This window comes from Ursus arctos, unplaced genomic scaffold (assembly GCF_023065955.2).
Source record: "Ursus arctos isolate Adak ecotype North America unplaced genomic scaffold, UrsArc2.0 scaffold_2, whole genome shotgun sequence".
NCBI lineage: Eukaryota > Metazoa > Chordata > Mammalia > Carnivora > Ursidae > Ursus > Ursus arctos.
The window spans coordinates 60821897-60842646 of NW_026622874.1; the positions used below are offsets into that span (position 1 = coordinate 60821897).

The 20750-nt window shown below is 46.1% G+C and overlaps 1 protein-coding gene across 1 annotated transcript in view; it reads left to right on the forward strand.

The window, feature by feature from the left end:
* SLAMF1 (signaling lymphocytic activation molecule family member 1) overlaps positions 1-16802 on the forward strand; it is a 35285-nt gene extending 18483 nt beyond the window's left edge. Inside the window, exons 4-7 of the mRNA XM_026487271.4 lie at positions 1176-1274; positions 5482-5555; positions 12815-12907; positions 14286-16802. Coding sequence (XP_026343056.2) covers positions 1176-1274; positions 5482-5555; positions 12815-12907; positions 14286-14336 — 317 coding nt within the window. The 3' untranslated portion in view covers positions 14337-16802. The remainder of the gene's footprint in view (positions 1-1175; positions 1275-5481; positions 5556-12814; positions 12908-14285) is intronic.
* Positions 16803-20750: the final 3948 nt, after the last annotated feature.

A 20750-nucleotide genomic window follows, 5' to 3' on the forward strand; every position in this document is an offset into this window, starting at 1 on the left:
ACGTTTCTACCCCTAGACCAAGCTCTAGGAGGTGAAGATCTCCACGCCGGCTTCCTTACGCACAAAACGGGAGTAATGATTGTTGGATTGTGGGAGAAGGATTGTTGTAAGGATTAAACCCATTCGTACACACAATGCACTAAAAATAAACCCTGGGCCACGGACGATGCTCCATGATAGTCTTATTATCTTAGTAAGCGGAATGTCTTGTTTGCTGGGGCATTAGGTGTCATCGCTGTTTTCCAGGGTACTGCTCCTGGCTAGGAAGGAGTTGGTGAAGTGAGTATAAGAGAGAAAGCAAAAAAAAAAAAAAAGTGGCTCTGAGACTTTGAGCCTGGCTGCCTGCTACTCCAGGACTTGCCTTAAGCACTGGAATCCCTGAGAGGGAAACATACACGCTTTTCTTTCCGTTCAGGGTCACTGCGTTCAACACAGCTATTTGCATGGGAAGACAATAATAGCACTATTGTGTTTATTTTTAAAGAACAAAAGTCAGTAGTTCTTCCTCCGAGCATCACATGAGCCTGGTGTGGGAGTATGGGGACAGCAGGTGGAACTGGCATGTTCTCTTTACCAAAATGGATGCAGGACGCCTCAGAGACTTAAAACCAGGGAAACGGGCAAGAGATGTTGACTTGGGACAGACAAAGAGAAGTCTGATTTTGGATACGTAGTCATGCAGGTGCAAATCAAGCATTTGAATAGAAAAATCCTTATGGGGACACCTGGATGGCTCGGTTGGTTGAGCATCTGCCTTTGGCTCAGGTCATGATCGCAGGGTCCTGGCATCAAGTCCCGCATCGGGCTCCCTGCTCATCGGAAAGCCTGCTTCTCCCTCTGCCTGTTGTTGCCCCTGCTTGTGCGATCTCTCTTTCTCTTTGATGATAAATAAAATCTTGAAAAAAAAAAGAAAGAAAAAGAAAAATCTAACTTATGGAAGTTAGGACATTTCCATAGGAAATTAGGAAAGTCAAGTATGGTGAGAGAAATTAGAATAAGAGAAGAGGTAGGAAATCGTCAGTGGTCTGCAGCTGCTGTCTGAAACCATCAGAATGGATGTGTCCCCTGAGAGAGAATATAGACAGAGAACACGGGGCTTGGTCTCCCCACTTCCGTGAAGGATGTTTTCAAACTTACAGTACTGTTGAGATTGCCCTTTGACTTTTTTTTTTCAGAATCAAGACCATGGGGACTGTATGCTGGGCTGTTCTCAGGGGCCATCGTTGGTGTCATCTTGATTCTCGAAGTGGTAATACTGCTGTTGAGAAGAAGAGGTAGGTGTCTGACAATAAAGAGATTCATATCAGACTCTGTGGTAAGCAGGGAACCTCTCTGCACAGGCAAGTATTAGCTGGCATCACTGTGGCTTTCTGCCCAAAGCACTTTGCACTAACACTAAATACACCTATCTTGGGACCTTGCTCAATTCAGTCTAATTCAGTATGTCTTGATCCCTCATTAGGCCATGGGGATGGAAAGAGGGATGAGCCACAGGGGTTGAACGTGGGAGACATGACACAGATGGTTCACGTTCAGGGTGACCAGCGCTGGCGGAGAGGATGCTGAAGGGGACCAGACAACAGACTTGACAATGTTCACTAGACGCAGAATCCAGGGCACTCTTGGATCTCATTCAAGAAAAGTTATAATTACGGACCCAAAAAAGGGTGGTAGAATAAGATGTTTTCATCCAAGGGTTGAAATCTTTCTACAATCTCTCTTTATTCTTGCAATCTCCGTCTGAGAATAGTAAGCTAGTTGTTTCTACATGACTTAGCAATGGGGTAACAGAGGCACAGAGAAGCCACGTGACTTGTGCAAGTTCACCCAGCCAGCTGACGAGAGAACCAGAACTGTATGTCTCCCAACAACCAGGCCACGTGCCACTGGAAAGGCCCACGTGTCACTGGGAAGACCCACAGCAGAGGGAACGCTCTTTACTAAGATTTTTGCACAAATTCTGACTCATCTTGGGAAACTGTACAAGTTGTGAGATGGCCTAAGGCCAAACCAAACAGCACGGAAGGTCACCCTGGGTAGCCAATAAGGCCCAGTTATTCCCTTGAAGTGCCTAGAGGATGTGTCTCCTGGCCTCTCCTCCAAGGTGTCCCCTGATTCCACGTCACAGGGCGGTGTGCTCGGCCACACTTTCGTCACCCACCTACACCGAAGTCAGAAGGTCCTGCCCCCAGACCCTGACCGGTCCCTGGGCTGGCCTCCCCGTGGTGAGGACAGGGCTTGATCCGCACGCCACCAAGCTGATGGGATCTTAATCTCAAGTAGATCAGCGTTCTCACGTGTAACCTTCTCAAAAAAGCCCTTACCACAGCACTCAGAGCTGGGTTCACTTGTATAAGAACGGCTAGATCACAGCACAGCCACCTACTTTCATCTCATTTCCTCCAAATGAGAGTTAGCTGGGGAGCGGTGGGGGCAGGGTGATTCAGACAGAAACCGTGATGAGAGCCCAAGGGGGTGGGGCAGGGCACCCACATTTGGCTTGGATAATAAGGAAACAGTGAGATACCAGGAGGGAGAAAAGGGAGATGAACACAGCCACGCCAGCCTAGCGGGGCTGGGTGCCAGGATCCTAACTCACATTCTTTCCTCAACCACATTCTGCTCAGCGCATGGTTGTGCTCTGAAGGGAGTAATGCCCCCCCCCCCAAGTCCCTGTCACCCTCCTCAGCGCACATATCCACCCTCGTGTCCAGCCGCCCTGTGTTCCTTGTAAGCCAGGAACATGAAAGTCTCGCCTCAAACCTGTGGGAAAACCTGTATTAATTGCTGTGCCGTCTGCAAGGCTTTGCTCAGGAGAGTCTGTGGGCGCCTTCTAATGCCGTCACCTGCAAAGGGCTGCCTGGCTCCGAAGGTTTTCACGTGGTTTCTTGGGCAGTTTCACATCCAGAATATACTGGCTAAAAACAGAGGGTCTGGCATCAGACAAACTTACATTCAAATGCAGACTTTGCCACTGACAAGCTCTGACTAAATAAATGAGCTCTTGTCTGCAAAACAGGGATGATATTATGTACCGCACGGTTTCGTTGTGGGGATCCACGAGTCCACACGGAGAAAGTACCAAATACAGTGGCATCCGTGGTTAGACGGTGGATCATGGACGGGTGCAGGATGGGTGGATGGACGGATGGATGGACACATACACAGACAGATCTTTTAATGGAGTGAATTAACACATCAACGTTTAAGTCTTATGGCCAGCAGGGGGCGGCACTAGGAGCATCCGGGAATAGTCCTTAGAGCAGATCTAAGTACATGAAATCCTGCTAACAAAGGACAACTTTGTGCTTCAGGACACAGTTGAAAAGGACACTCGGCAGTCTATGTCTTCATTTTATAGTTATGATAAGAGGTCCGCTGGATGACGGGTTTTGTCCAATGCCACTCAGCTAATAAAGGCTAGAACATAGATACCCTAATCCGAAGGCCACAAACTTTCTCGTTCGGCCCTTGGCCTCATGACTTTGAGCCGAGAGGAGCTGACCCCCGAAACATGCTCTGACCCTGGGAAGGAAAAGACGCGACTGAACGACTGCGATCCACTGGTTTTCTCGGAAGCAACGTTCAGCCCCTCTTCTTCCGTCTGTCTGAGCATTTCCGACTGTCCCCGTGATCCTAAGTTTCAGCCGGAGCTGACCTGAAAGTCACAGTCCCTGAGGACCGGGGTCTGTCCTCTACTCTGTCGCCCTACAGCCTGAGGACAATGCAGGGCAGGTGTGGCTAACTTTGCCAACACTCCCAGATTTGAACCGAGAGCATCGATTTCACAGACCTAACCCGCACCCCCTCTGATATTTCCTCCATCGCTCCCACCCCTCTTCTCCATTCCACCCATGCACACGCACACGCACGCGTGCACACTCGGCAGCCAGGATCGATCCTGGCCACAAAGTCAAGTTGGACCCACCAGGCCCCCCATGCCCACCCCCACACAAGAACGTCACGCATGGACATTCTTTGGATTCTTTGAGCTTCCCCAAGGGCTGCGCATCATTTCCACCCCAAGGACCATACCCACGTGCAACACATTCCAGTACTTTCACCACATATGTACATACTCAGCCTTCCTCTTCCAAATAAGAGCGTACCTCTCCTCGGCGCTGTTATTCCCTCAGAGACGCGCTCTAGGTTTTTTAAGAAAATAAACTGCTTGATGTTAAAACAAGTCCACTCTAAAGACCCTGTGTGGTTTCCTCTGGGTCAAGCCTCCACTGCCTCCCCCTGGAGTTTGCAGTAGTCCCCAAATTAGCTTCCGTGCTTTAGTCAGGGACTCTTCCTCCAGCTTCTCACCGCGGCGTCATGCGTGTAAAGAACACCAGGAAGCATTAGAAAGAATGAGATGGGCCTACTGCACTAGCAGAGAGTGCGTCCTCAACACGCGTAAGCGAAGAGGTCCAGTTACGGAGAAGGGTGGAGAGAACGGCCCCGTTGCATAAAAAATATCTGTATAGCAAATGTCCAGACCCGCACTGTCTAATATGATAGTCAGTCGTCACATGTGGCTGCTTCAATTTACATTAATTAGAATTAAATACAATTTAGAACTCAGTTTCTCAGTTGCATTAGCCATAGCTGAAGTGCTCAGTAGCCCCCGTGGCTTGCGGCTACCACATCAGCCTGCGGACACTGCACGTTCCCATATTTGCACAGAGCAGGTCTGGAAGGATATACGTCAAACTTAAAAGCGATTGCTTCTGGGAATGAAACTGCATTGGTTAAGGGGGGAGGAGGGACACACTTTTTACCTTATAGAATTTTAATTTTTGTAACAAGAGTGAATTGTTTCTATAATTTAAAAAGAAAAAAAAATGAAAAACTGGTTAAACATGAAAATGTTCTGCGACGGATTAAATTCCAGAGACTCTGGCTCTGAGCAAAGTTGCTGGATGGTGGGTGTCAGAATGACACTGTCACCTTAGTTTCCAATCAGTCCCAGGGGATCATCCGTCTTATACCCCTTCCCCTAACCACGCATCAAGTGCCCCAGAAACAGAGTGGTGAGAAAGCTGAGGGAAGCGACTTACGACCAGTGGGAGAGTACAAAAGGGTAATGAGTCCTGTCCTTGGAGAACTTAGAATCCTATTAGGAGACCAGATATGCACATTAAACAATAGAGATTAAAATAACAGAATGGCATTCCGATTGCATGTAACACATACTGGGAATTTACCACGTGCCCGGCACTGTTCTAAACACTTTACAGATAATATCTGTGATCATCACAACATCCTTGGGGGGCAGGTACTTCCGTCCCATTTCACGGATAGAGAAATAGAAATAGAGAGATGGAGTAACTAACCTAAAGTCATGTGACGCATGTCGGGGGAGGCTGGGACTTGGCGTTCGTTCCTTTGGGACTCCTGGGGACAGCGGGTATGCGGTGGGGGGTAGAGACCAGACCGGGATGAGCAGATTGTGCAGTCCAGACAGGAGTAACCACTGTGGTTTCTTTTCCCCAGGTAAAGCAAATCATTACCAGCCAACCATGGAAGCAAAAAGCCTTACTATTTACGCCCAAGTCCAGAAATCAGGTGTAAGTTCTGTATTTTCTTTGTCTGGGGTCAACCTGTCATGTTTCCCATGGGGTTCCTGGTCAGTCCATCTTGCAAAAGGCATTAAACTTCGTCTCAAATGGGACTATTTATTATTTGAAATAATGGAAAACACTGGGTAATCTCCTGGTCATCCGTGTCTTCATAAGGGAAAAATGAGGAAGCAAGAAACACATGACTCATGACTCCTCCAGCCCCGGTTCCAAGGGTCTGTGATTCCCTGTTACCACACTCTCCCCTCTCTAGGGACAAGGGTGCAGGCTTGAGTACAGAGGGAAGGTTCAGAAAGGCTGTTGTATGATGTGCTGGTCTGATCCAAGTGTAGGAGTTTGCAAAGTGCCGTGGAGACAGGGAAGGAGGATCTTGAGGATTTTGGCTTCGTAGATGGAAAGTGATACATAGGCTGGAGGCGAAAGAAGACAAAACTTGATGGAGGGCAGTTGGACTGAGGGAGAGGGATGAAAAACTAGTCATGATGGGGCGCCTGGGTGGCTCAGTCGTTCAGCATCTGCCTTTGGCTCAGGGCGTGATCCCAGAGTCCTGGGATCGAGCCCCGCATCGGGCTCCCTGCCCCACCGGGAGCCTGCTTCTTCCTCTCCCACTCCCCCTGCTTGTGTTCCCTCTCTCGCTGGCTGTCTCTCTCTCTGTCAAATAAATAAATACAATCTTAAAAAAAAAAAAAAAAAAGAAAAACTAGTCATGATGAAGTTGATAGGTATATTAGGAGTAAGAGGGAGGCTAAAGGAATATGGTTAGATGGTAAGACATTCTAGTTCTTCAGACATGAAGGCAATTCTAGGTGATGTACAGGCCAGAATCTGGCCATTCAGAGGAAGCAAATTCTGATTAGCACCTTGGAAAATTGCACCAGATGAGAATAAAGGCGTTTCTGGTAACCAGGGATGGACTCTAGGACAAAGCGCTTATTTCTGCTGCCCCCTAGTGGCTTGGAGGGTGTAATACATAGGCCATCACCACGGCTGAGAACCCGGCTCCATTTAAATACAGGAGAGTCCCGAGAGCAGCCCCCGCCCTTGCATTTACACATTTAGATAACCAGTTTCAACTTTAGCAGGGTGCCTTCCCTATCTACTGTCTGATGCTGCTCTTTTTACTGTAAACTATGACATATATACCAGAAGTGCACAAAGTATAAATGTCACCTCAATGAATTACCCTATCGTGTTATCTAGTAAAGCAAATGTTCCCACTTATTTTTCTCCAACAGTTTTCAACTTCAACAGTAGTCTTGTCCCTTTGTACTTTTGTATACATTTCAGAATCAGAAATATATATATATATATATATATATATATATATATATATATATATATATATATATAAAATCTCAAGTATCAGAAAAGGGGGCAAATCCTATTAGGATTGCATTGAATCTACAGATCTATTTGAGAAATTACACCTTTCAGTATTGAATGCTCTAATACCATATAACTACCACCCAGATCGAGGAACAGAAGATTGCCAACAACCCCCACAAGACCTCCCTTCATCTCTGTTCTCTCTCTTCTCACCAAAGATATCACTATCCTGACTTATATTTTAGTGTGTACTCTCTCTCTAACTTGACAAAAATGGGATTCTACAGTATTTTTCCTCTTGGGTCTGTTCCCCCCCCATATTACTTTCATGAGATTCATACGTCTTTATGCTTGGATATAATACATTCATTTCCATTGCTTTATAGAATAGCAGTGCATGAATATACTAGAATTCATTTATCTAGTTGACTATTGATGGACATTTGGGTTATTTCCAGTTTGAGACTATTACAAAAATTCCAACTGTGAACATTGACATGTGTGTCTCTTGGTAGACACGTGTACCTATTTTTGTTGGGTATGTACCTAGAAGTAGAATTGCTGATTCATACAGTATGCATATCCTCAAATTGGCTAGCTAAGGCCAAACTGCTTTTCAAAGTGAGGGCACCCATTTACTTTTAGGCCAGCTACACATTCTAATCAAAACTAGGTGTTACCAGCCTTTTTAATTTTAGTCATTCTGTTGAATGTGTCTTTTTATAGTTGTATTTTGCATTCCCCTAGTTATTAAGGAAGTTGGACAATGCTTCTTATGTTTATTGGTCATATTACTGTCCTCTCTCTTAAAGAGCCTGGTAAATCTCTTGCCCATCTTCCTTTGAATTTCTGGCTTTTTTAAATGATGAGTACAAGTTCTTTAGATACTTTTAGCTTTTTGGCACTTACATTTTATTTTATAATTTAAAAAAAATTTAAATTTTTTAGCAGTTACATTTTCGCAAATACCTTCACCCCTTCTGTGGTTCGCCTTTGCAATTTCTCAGTGACACCTGATAAAGAAAGGTTCTTAATTAACTCTGTATAGCAATTCAGTAATCTCTTCCTTTATAGATAACAATTTTTGTGTCCTGTTTAAGAAATCTTTCTCTACTCCTGGGTAATGAAGATATCTTATCATTTTCTAAAAGCTGTGTGGTTTATCTTTCACATTTATATCTGTTATGTACCTGAAAATGACTTTTGGAGTTGAGTGTGAGATGGGTCAGGTTTCATTTTTCTCCAAATGGATGTCCTATCGACCATATATTGAAAAGATCGCCCTTGCCCCTGCCAGAGAAGGTGGCTTCATCACAAACCAAGGGTCCGTATACGTGAGGATCCGTTGTTTGGCTCTCTCTCCTGCTCCCTTTCCTGTTGGCTTATGCTTGTGCCTGTGCCGTGCGGTCTTTACAAATTCGTTATAGATTACAGATTCATTGTAAGTTTGATATCTGCTAAAAGGTCTTCTCATTTGTTCTTCTACTTCTTCAAGCGTTCTTGGCCATTTTCAGTCATTTGCATTTTCAATATATATATTTTACATTCAGTTTGTGAAGTTCTACCTAAACATCCTGCTGGAATTTTAATCCGAACTGCACTGATCCCTTTGAGGAGACCATACATACTTACAGTACTGAGTCTTTCCATTCACAAAATAATACATCCTTTCCTTCACGTAGGTCTTCTTTAAACGATGTCTTACAGTTTTTTGCATAAGAGGACTTGTCCACCATAATTTATTACTTGGTATCTGAGCATTTGAGATTTTGGAATAGTATCATCAACATTATCTTTTTAAAAGATTTTCGTTTCTATATATTATCGATATGTAGAAATACTTATCTTTTGTACTTTAACCTTCTATTTGCAACATCGCTAAACCCACTTATAAATTCTAGTCATTTATCTATAGATGACTTGGATTTTCTCTGCACACAATTGTATCATCTGTAAAAAAGATTACAGTATATTTCTTCATGTTCCAATCACATAACTTCTCTTCCTGTTTTACTGGCTGAGACACCCTACCCAGTGTTGAATGGAAGTGTTGAAAGAGGCGTCCTTGGATGGTTCCAAATTCAAAAGGGAAACTTTCAACATCTGGCCATATTAAATATGGTTTTTGCTGAAGGTTTTTATAGCTGCCTTTTCATCTGGTTGAGAACGTTCTCTTCTATTCCTGGTTTGCTAAGGAATTGAAGTTGAATTTTATCAACGCTCTCCCTGCATCTGTTGATATGATCTTATGGATTTTCTTATATTGATCTTTTTTATTTACCTGAACCATACTGATCTACAAAGACTACATCGCATTTGCATTCCTGGAATAGAAGCCATGTAGTCTGGTCTGTTTTAATATTGCTGGGTTTTATTTTATTCGTATTTTGCTGAGAAGATGCTGTTGATGTCCTGTTTAGGTTTCCGAGTGGAACCGGCCTACAATGTTCCTGGCTTATAATGCCCCGGTGAGGTCTTGATACCAAGATTATGCTAACCTCACCAAATTAGCAGGAGGGCATGTTCATGTCCTAGCGCGGCTGTAACAAACGTCTGTAGACACAGAGACTTAGAGCTACAAAGTCCTTCTCTAACAGTTGTGGAGGCCAGAAGTCCAAGATGGAGGTGTGGGCAGGGCCATGCTCCCTCTGAAAAGGTTGCTTTACCTCTCCCAGCTTCTGGTGGCTCCAGGCGCTCTCTGACATTGGTTGGCTTGAAGCTTTAGAACTTCTGCCTCCACCTCCACATACATTTCTTCTCTCTGTGTCCCTGGGTCTTCTCCTTTCCTGTCTCTTACAAGGACGCACTCATCGTTGGATTTAATCCAGCTTGACCTGAGTTTGAAATCCTTACCTTAATTACATCTGCAAAGACCCTTTTCCAAATAAAGTCACGATGAGAGATTCTGGAGGGATCTATCTTTTTGGAGGGGGTCACAGTTCAACCCATTATAGGGTTTATTTCGTTTGGGCAGGATTGATGTTATTTTTCCCTTAAATATTGGGTAAGATTCATGGGTGAAGCTATCTGAGTCAGAGGTTCTTCTGAGGGTGGAATCTTTTAAATTATATTTTTATTATCCCGTTCTTTTCCCTTTTAGTAATTAAGCAACTTTTTTTCCTGTTTTTTAGTTGCTAACCTAGAAATTATAAAATGCATCCTTGACTCACCAAAGTCTAATATTTATTCTCTTCCTGGACAATACTTCATCTTCCCTGTTACCTCACCTTCTGACTTATGTGCCTTTTTGGGCCATTATTTTAATTTCATGTACGTTTTACATGTAGGAGACATAACTGTTATTGTTTTACACATCAATACGCATTTACACCTACCACTGTCTTCACGGTTTCCTTTGTTCATAGTTGCAATGTCATATGATATCATATAAAGACTAATAATGTGGACAATGATTAAATGTTAATATTTCCTTTGTTCTCATTCATAACGGTGATATGATACCTTTATAAAGACTAGGGTAATGGAGAATTATGTAACACACATTTGCTGTCTGCTAGGGAACTCTCGTAGGTCTTATCAGGACTGCTGCCTTGTACAACTCTGGGGGACACTGATCACAAAGAATGTGTGAGAATAACACCCCTGGAGCTCCTTGTAAGTCATGCTGGACTCGTGCCGTAATTGAAGACATGGGGGTACAAAAAGGTCCTAAGTTATTACAATGGTGTTTAAGAGAATTCCCTAAATCCGGGTTAAAATCCTGAAGGGAAACCCAACAACGTGCTAACCGTGTTGTGTTGCAGTAGAAAGACTTACAGGTGGTTTCCTTTATACTTTTTCCTCCTTTCCAAAACTTCTTAACTACACATTAAAAATATAAGTTACTAACTTCTTCCCCGTGCCCATAAGTCAGGTCACACCAAAGTCCTCGCAGAAAGGAAGACAGGCGGGGTGGATAAAGGTCTCCTAATTAAATTATTTCACATTCTCTTCATCTAGCTCATTATTGCAAGTAATTCTTCCTTAAATTAATTTTTTCTCCAAAATATAATATCTATGAGTTGTATGGGATCTTGAAAGTCATCTATTTGAATCACTCAATTACTGCTTGAGTTTTCTTTTCATCATTACTTCCAAAGCGTTGCTAGCTCCTTTTTACTAAGATATAGTCTATCAACAAGCAGCGGCAGCATCACCCGGGACCTTATTAGAAATGCAGAACCTCAGGTCTTCTGAAATAGAACCAGCCTTCTAACAAGACACCCAGGTAACACATATCCACATTCACGTATGGGAAGCCCTGGTCTACCCCAGGCACTTCTGGTAACGGGGAACTCCTTGCCTCCCAAGGCAATCCATTCCACATTTGAGCATCTCTCAGTATTAGAAAGATCTTCACTATATTGAACCAAAACGTTTCCTCCAAATTCCAATCTTGGCTTAAACGCGAAGGACTCTACAGAAGAAATCTAATTCCTTTTCTACATGACAGTCCATCAAATATATAAAGAGAAAGATCATATCCCACTTTGAATCTTCTTTCCTCCTGTAAACTTTTTCAATTCCTTACCTCTTCCATCAGAGGACAAGATTCTGAGCTTTCTCACATTAAAGCCCATGTTTAGGGGCGCCTGGGTGGCTTAGTCGTTAAGCGTCTGTCTGTCTGCCTTCGGCTCAGGGCGTGATCCTGGTGTTCTGGGATCGAGCCCCACGTCAGGCTCCTCTGCTGGGAGCCTGCTTCTTCCTCTCCCACTCCCCCTGCTTGTGTTCCCTCTCTCTGGCTGTCTCTCTCTCTCTGTCAAATGAATAAATAAAATCTTAAAAAAAAATAAATAAATAAATAAATAAATAAATAAAGCCCATGTTTAGTTCTAGTCTTGCTCTACAGCCAGGAGAAGTGGGGAGTAGCCATATGCCAGACCAGTGCCCCTGAAACCTGTTGAAAGGATGACATCCCTAGCATAAGTCTTCTGACCTCTATTTTATGGGGGTGTGGTGTCATTTTACCCCGGCACCGACCTCGTCCTGGTATTATGGATTGTAAGTCATTTAAAGTAAAATCAACGGATTTTTTTAAAAACGTGCCCAGCACTACTTTTGTGGGGAATGGGAAGAAATATAGGAATAATTAGCTTGTTTGAAAATACAACATGTAAATATATCAGAGTGCTTTAAATATCGTACAGTTAAGTGCCATCATGTATGAATTAGACTTTAAGTATCTGGGAATTTAGGTAGAGGAGAGGTCATTATAAGTTGGGGTAGCCAAAGAAGAATAGCATGCTGGGAAGAGCATGCACTTTGAGCTGAGCGGCCTCGTGGGACTCCTGGCTTTGATATTTCTTACACACGCACATAGGAAAGTAGTAAGTCTTTTGGAGCCTTAGCTCCTCCATCTGTGAAACGTAACGACGGGATTTAACGCGCAGAGTTGACATGAGACAAACGGGGCACCCGTGGAAAACACTGTGAACACCTAGATACGTATGCTTATTGTTAAGGTCAGTACTTGGGCAGGAACGAGCAGTCACAGGAAACCCTGTCAGAGTCAGGAATAGCAGGAACAGCAGTGTGGGATAGGAGGAACCCGGTGTGTTGTAGGTGACGGGAGAGAGACAAATGTCAGGAAGATCCCATTCCCTGCAACTGCTCTGGTGACAGCCCCCCAAGTTCTGGCTCAGCACGAGGAAGACTTACCCCATCTGGGAAGGGCTCATGGTGCAGCAGGCTGCCTCTCGAGGCTGTGAGCTCCACGATGCCACCGGCGAGTCCAGGCAAAGCCTTGAGAATTGAATTCTGGGGAATTTGCAAGAGCATTTCCACCTGGGAAAGAGGCTGGACCAGTTGACTCTGAGGGGCTCTCTAACTCAAACCTTCTGGATCTTGTGCTTCTCCATGGGGAGAATCGGATGGAAACAACTCTGCTCAGCTGATTTCCTCTTTCTTTGCTTCTCTTGCAGTCTGTTCACAAGACACCTGGTCCCCTGCCAGCTCAGGACCCCTGCACCACCATTTACGTTGCTGCCACAGAACCTGTCCCCGAGCCTGTCCAGGTGAGGCACCTCTCTGAGCCTCCTCTCTGCGGGGAGGGAAGGGGTGGAGGAGGGGAATGGTGGGACCTGGGTAGAGCTGAAATAGAACCATCCTGAAGTGGAGAAGGCAGGCCCTAGCAAGTGGGTCACAAGGACCCTCCATGGCCTTGGCTGCGGGACTTCCGGGAGACGCCTCCTGGCTGCTCACATGGGGACTCAGCGCTCTCTCTGTTCACTAGTGTTTCTTTGAGAGCCGTCCAAAAACCACATCACAATCAGCTGGCGTATTTCTAAAAATAAAGATTCCCAGAGCTTTCTACAAGGATTCTGTACATTAAAAAACAACGTCCCCAAGTGGTCCCAGAGCGTATTCACTTTTGGGATTTGCGTCTCGAGTCCAAGAGCTCCTGAGTCCAGCTGCATAATAAAGTCACAGGACAGCTTTGTAGAAAGGCTCGTGAGGGGGCTCCATCCAGCCCGACTGCATCCGAGTGTCTAGCAGTGGGGCTGCGCCCGGCACGAGCCCGGGAGAGGACACGGTGCGCAGCCCAGACCGAGCCCCGCCATCTACCCCCACTGCAAGATCAGCATGGATTCAGCTTACTCCGCAGGAATTATCCCTTCTCCTGAAGCGACAGAAAGAAATTCTGGGCTGAAATCTTGGCTCCAGGGGGGATTCTATTAAATAAAGCATTTTAGGGGCTAATTGAGGATCCAAAGGCCACAGAAATGCCTACATTGAGCCCTCTGCCTCAGAGCTCTTACTGGACAGACCCCTAGAAATGCCTGGGAGGAAGCCCCGTCTGCACCTGGAGGTCTAGTCTCAGAACACTGTCTTATCCCCTGGGGAAGGAAACACATGAATCTGACTTTTAAAAGCTTTAAGAAATAACGCAGATTTTTAGTGACACTTTCTTCATCAAAAAGTCTGTTGTACTTCACATTTTACAGAAAGAACCTCCTGAATTCCTCCATTCCTCCCTTTCTTTGACTCTTGAATCGACCCTGTCTAGAAGATATCTTTGCCTGCGGTCCTGTTTCTCTTTCCTCCCTCTCTGCTGCAATCCTTCCCTTCTCTCTTTGGGTCTCACTAGCCCTTTCTGAAGCTCAATCGGAGTTCTCTTGGCTTTCCCAACTGTGCCCCATGCCCAATGGCAAAGCAAATGGTTTTCCTTACAAGGCAAGGTCAGGGCAGAGAGCAAAGAGAGGCATGTCCCGGGTCTCCCCGCTGGTGATGGGTGCAACACCTGGAAGGGAGCTGGAGCCCTGGGGTGCCGCTCCCAGCAAGTCACTGCTCCACCCGATATTGGAGACTCTTTCCTTTTACTAAGGAGCACGGTTTCCATCTGTAGCCTGTGAAGCTGGTGCCTCTGCTCACAGATTTCTGTTTTGTTGCCAGGAACCAAATTCCATCACAGTCTATGCCAGCGTGACACTTCCAGAGAGCTGACACCACGGACTCAGTGAAGGGACTTTCTGAAGGAATATGGAGGGACCACAAAAAACACTGAACTTGGCTCCAGGTCCCAAGCTCCCCGTGACACCCTGCACATCTGTCCTCTTCTCAGATCAACTCCTCGGTGACGCTTCTTCCACAGCCACCTGTGGGGTAGACAAGGGACTGAGCTTTCCCAGCACTCAGCCCGCTCCTCGGACCCAAATGGACAAGGGACTGAGCTATCCAAGCACTCAGGCTGCCCCTCAGAGCCCAGGCCTGGAAGAGAGAGCTATAGGGACAGCTTTCCAGCTCTGTGGTGTAGCAGACGGACATGGTCACGTGGGCCCAGGGAGCCCAGACCCGCAGGTGTCTTGCTCCTTGCTGGGACTGGACAGTAAGAGCCAAAGGCAGGAAGTCGGGACATCCAGTACCTCTCTCAGACAGCTGACCACCAGCCGCGACGTCTGGAACATGGTACATCTTGGCTGCCTGTGCTTGGTGCTGGGAGCCGGCCCTGCTCCGCACAGACCTGCTCACACAGACCGATCAAGGCTCTGGGTCTGCCTTTCTCTCTCTGGCCGGACAGTGAAGGGTGAACTCCTTTTTATATGTGGAGCACTCTGAGACTAGTCTATGAAAGAAGCTAATAGAGTCAGTATTTTATTTGGAAAATCCAGAAGCTGAAGGGTCAATAAACTGACAACATGACTGTCAAGTCTCTGAGCTTTGAATAATGGAAGGAAAATCACCTAAAATTGTTAAAAAATTATAGAGTATTTAAGTTTAATATTATATAACATATATATACTTATAGATGTAATATTTAAGTATAAGAATACGTAAACGTATTCCGTGCAGATGGCATTAGGTTTAAAGAAACGTGACAAGTGTTTGGTGGCAGCGTGACAGAGGAACGCGGCATAATCAGAACTTGTCCCAGGCTGATCTTTCACTTCTCACAATGATCCTCAAACCCCCGCTTCTCTGTTTACTCCATTGAACAACGCCTGCGCAGTCTCAGCTAAAATGCTCCCACCGTGTTGTGAACCCGTTGACATCCGTGGCCTCACGTCATCCGGGTCTTTACCAGGCACCTGCACCCCCTTCTCACACTAAATGCATCCTGACGTAGAAAATTAGCATATTGTAACCCAACAGCGTCAGATAATTGCATGCTGAACGACTTAAATTGCAGGCTGCAGACAGAAAGGGCCTCTTTCAGCAAAGTCCTATTTTCTTCCCATTCTCTGCTCTCAGGCAGGCCCGCTTTAATTGAAGCTCTCACTTAAATTGGTTAAGTATGTTCTTGGAAGACCTTGGTGAACCCCGGTTCGGAAAATCAGCAGCCCTCTCACCACTGTATGACGAGGGCACCGACTTCCCAGCGCAAGGGTGCTGGGGACCAGCTGGGCCGCTGTCGCCTTCCTGGAGCTAGACCCCGACCCCCCGCCCTGCCTCCACCGGACTTGGAAACTCGGTGTCGCTGGCGTGCTGTCTGCACCCAAGTGACCCGCCCAGCGTCCTTCCAGCTCTTCCTTTCCAGTTTCTAATTCAGAGCCTGGGACTGAGTGGCCACTGCTAGGTCACACAACCATGTTCTGCCTCCGAGGGAGGCTGGGAGTTGAATGTCTGACTTGTTCCACTTTCATAGTGGTTGGTGAGTTCTGCGTCTTACGACTTAGGGAATTCCGCAGACACAGGCAAGTGAGATTCAATGCTGAGCAGGCCAAAAAAAAAAAAAAGTTCCCTACACCAGCCTCGGATTCGCGCAGGCTCCTTCGCTGTCTGTTCTCAGAACCTGAGGAAGCTACTGTCAAGGATTCGTAAACCCCGGGGTTATGAGCCCTCAGTCCCTCAGCTCAACACAGATTGTGCAACGGCTCAGTTCTCAGCACGGGGGCTTTTCCCGTGGCCGAATTCTGCCCGACGGAAGGAAGGAGAGAAAGGGGAGGCGAAGCAGCTCCCCCCTCAAAGTTCCCTGGCCGAGGCTCCGGGCCTCACTGAGGAGGACGGCGGTGTCTTGCGGACTTCCAGGCTGCCCTTCAAGTGACATTTGAGGCCTGGCTCTGCACCATCAGGCTCCGGGTTCAAGCGGGAAAGCCCACAGCCCTCCGCTCACACCTTCCCCCGAGGCTCGGCTGGTGGGACTAGAGCCTTCCTTTTCCTCAGGCCTGAAAAATGAAACTGATACTCCGGAGCCCAGTTTCCCCGCGTTTCTTTTCTAATGTTTTCTTTTGACTGAGCGTGTCTGAATTCTAGAGAACTCAAGAGGAACCGACCCTTCTCGGTTTTAAGGGGCTGGTGCTCCGAAGTGCCACCAGGTGTAGTCCCAAGCCTCTCGAGGACACCCACTCTGCTCAGAGCCCCCGACGTGGCCGGTGAGCGGCGCGCAGGCGGCCTCCAGAACCACTCATGACAGTCAGTTACGTCTCCTGGGTTTTTGTTTCTACCTCCTGGAAATGAATAAAATTCGGACAGTCCATCAAGGAATTTGCCCTTTTGTGTTGTGTTACTGGGAAGATTCATGACAGCAGTGTGGGCCCCCCAGTCACCAAGGTCAGGAGCCACCCTCCCCCAGAGAAGAGAGCTGTATGGGCCCAGGCCTGCCAATATTCCCAAGGTGACATAAATAGTAGAGTCGCCCGGGTAGCTTTCAAAAAATACTGATGCCCAAACCCTACGTCAACTCAAAGGGCATCTGGGGGGACATCTTCAGAGGCACCCACCCAAGGGCTGCCCTGACAGCCAGGAAGGATTTTGTGACAAGTTCCCCGCAGCAGTCACAAGAGGGAGATGTGGCAGCACCGTCCACCCGACGCCCGCACCACCCAGTCCGCCTCCCTGTCTATAGGAGCAGGGCTTAGTCGCAGACCCACTGAAGCGGTGGCGTCCGTGCACACCGCGGACAGCTGGGGTGAGCGTCGACCCCTCCCCCAGAGATAAGGAAGCCCAGTGTGCATTGCGGGCCGACTCTGGTCCAGGCTCGTTGCTGTAAGTTTCTGCCACAGAAGACTCCTAATTGTACCCAACATTTCACTCATCCAACAAAGTTGTTAAGTTCCTACTAAGTGCTAGAGCCCGTTGTCTAGTGGGAGACGCAAGTGATGAGGGAATAGGAAGGCAAGCTGAGGACAAAGCAGAAGCTGACACCCTGCAACCCCCCCCCCCCCATGGGATGTATGCAACATTCCTCAGGCACTCCTGGCTCCTCTAAAGGACAAAGGAACAGTCCTTACTACCTACAGCCCATTGACAAGTCCTTGAAACAGGCATGGTGACATTCCTCTAGGAACTCAGCGGCCTCCATGTTAATACTTTGCTAAGGGCCAAAGGCAGTCCTGGCCTGACCCCCTCCCCTCCACCAAGATCCTGTCAGTCTACTTTAATGCATAAAAATTCCTTTGGAAACTTCCTGTATCTCTAACCCCCCAAGATACGTATTGGCCATCATCCCCCCAGCATATGGCCCACCGATATAGATCTGAAGGGTCTCATGACTCAGGTTTTATTAGACGGTAATAAATGACCCTTTCCCAACAGTAGCTAGCCCCCTCAAGGTCCCGGAGACCTTGCTTCCAAAATTCCTTAGAGACTTACGCTATCCCTAGCCCCCTCCTCACTTGAGGGTATAAAATAGGCCATTCCCCACAACCCCGGGGCAGCAGCTCTTTCTGCCCACGGGTCCTGTCCCCGTGCTTTAATAAACCACCATTTTGCACCAAAGACGCCTCAAGAATTCTTTCTTGGTCGTCGGCTCCAGACCCCACCCCGCTGAACCTCACCTGCACCTCATCACAAAGAGCTCAGACGGTGATGGCAGCATCAGGATTTGGAGACACCCACGTGGTCTACCGGGACCCACGTGAAAAGAAGGAGCTCCTGTTAGTAGTTATCACAATGGGGCAGTGGCCGGGCCAACCACAACGTGTCGTCCCCTGAGCAGGGGAAGAAAAGATGTTCGGGAAGCACATGGGACGTGCACCACACTCCGACTTCAGGAGTCAGGAGAGCGCGCTTAGTTTACGTAAAAAGTTTGAAGTAACAATGGAAATGAAGTAGAAATTTCCAGCCAAACATAGGACACTGCAGCTCAGAATTAAAAACAAAAAAAAAAACAAAAAAACGAACCAAGGTATCAGGTTTACTTTTACGGCAGTCACACTTCCGACCTGAGAATAGGAAGAAGAAAGGGGAAAAAAAAAAAAGAGGCATGATTTATGCAAATGTTTATGCAAATATTCAACTTTGTAAAGGTATGCCATTGTTCTGCAAAATTTATATTCCTGCTGACAGTACATTAGAGCTCCTCCTTTCGCCATTCCTCGATAGCCCTTGATATCAGCCGATTTTCTTGGCCGGTCAGGTATGTGATCTAGCCCAGTTGTTTTAATTTTCATTAAAATTATGTCTAGTTTTTAAACAAATTTATGTCTATTTGTAGACATAATTTTTTGAAAATATTTTTATGAAATTATTTTTCCAGTTCACCATTATTGATGAGAGAACAGAAGGCAAGCTGAGGACAAAGCAGAAACTGACACCCCCCAACCCCCCATGGGATGTAGGTGACATTCCTCAGGCACTCCTGGCTGCCCTGAAGGGAAAAGAAATAGTTAACCTATAGAGACCACAATCCTGCAAGACTTGAGTCTCCCTCAGTTTACAAATGTCCTAGCGATTGCAAGAACAAAGCATTTCTATCAATAAACTAGCTTCCAGAAGGATATGTAGATACAATTAAATGTCCTTAAAATCTGCAGCCTCCAGGAAGTTCCCTACTATCTTCATGTTAATGCCTTACTAGACGGGGAAACAACCTTTACCTTACAATGGCAAGGGCTCCAGTATCCTGTGAGTCGTCTTTAACATATGAAAGCATTTTCTCAACCTCCCTTTTTCCCTTACCTCCCCCAACCCCATGGTATATAATCAGCCACCCCTCACAACCCGGGGCCGCAGCTCTTTCTGCCCACGGGTCCCGTCCCCCCGCTTTAATAAACCACCATTTTGCACCAAAGACGTCTGAAGAATTCTTTCTTGGTCGTCGGCTCCAGACTCCACCCCGCTGAACCTCACCTGTATCCTACAGTCTCATCAATTATAATAAAAACCAACTTGTCTTCCCATATATTCATATTTCAAAAAATAAAATAGTATTAATTCGCTAAGCGCCCTTTTAAATCTGAAACATCCTTTGGTTTGGATAATAAATTATGTGATTATTCTAGGAAGAGGAGAACAAGGAATTGACCCATAAAGTTCAGAATGTGGAGATCATTCCAGCTCACTGAGAGAGAAACGCTAATTCATTTTGTTAGGAGGCAGGGATATCAATACTAATTAATTTTTATTACTGATAGAAAAATATAGATTTGTGTATGTTTCTTAAAAGGTAATGTGTAGGCACTAACAGAACCGATTGGTTTCCAGGTGTAGGCCAGTCTATTAAGGCATTATGACATATTGGCCAGAGAAAGAACGAGGCAATAGAAAAAGTGGCTTCTGGCTGACCTGTTCGTGGATGTAACGCTCCACCAAGAAGAAATTAGAAGGACACACTACAGTGAGCTGGCGCATGGGCACCATCATGAAAATGTCCAATGGCCAGGTCAAATTGAATCAAAAGAAACATGGCCATCCTTCTGACAAATTCTAGTTGTATTTCAAGGAATTTTGGCTTCATGAATGTAAACGCTATGCTGTTAGGAGCCTGAAAGTTTTATGATCACTCCATCCTTTAAGCAGATTGCGGGTACCTTTTGTCATCCGCACGCTCTCGCTCAAACCACACACTACGATGGGCTTATTGCAGAGCTGCTGTAAAAAGAACATTTAGGAATTATGTTGGAGGCTGGATGACATCAGGTGTATCGACGACTTGATAGGAGCTCAAGGACTAGGAATCAGTAGATGACACACCATCTACCATTTTCCAAGGAAAGGTGACAATAGCTATAGAAAATGTCTAGCGGTAATACTGCGAGTCTGACGTTTGGGGATATTCAGTCCATCTGCATACTTGCCGCAAAAATTGAACACAGTGTAAATTGAGTTTCTGGTTCCCAAAGTGCTCTCTACTCAAGAAAACAGGTGTAGGAGACTCCAAATATGCTTAAATTGCTTAAACACGTGTATATGTGTATTTTTACATATGTACACACCACAAAACATTACTCAAAATAATGAGCACACCCATCACTGCCAAAAGTTATTTTGTGTCTTTTGTGATCCTACCCACCAGTCCCGCCTGTCCCCCAACCAGGTAACTACTGATGTGCTCTCCGTCCCTATAGAGAAGAGTACATTTTCTAAAATATTTTTGTAACTGGAACTGAGAGTAGACTTCGTGTCTGGCTTCTTTCACTAGGCGTGATACACTACGATTCTCCATGTTGGCGTGTGCACCGATGTTTTGCTGCTAAGTAT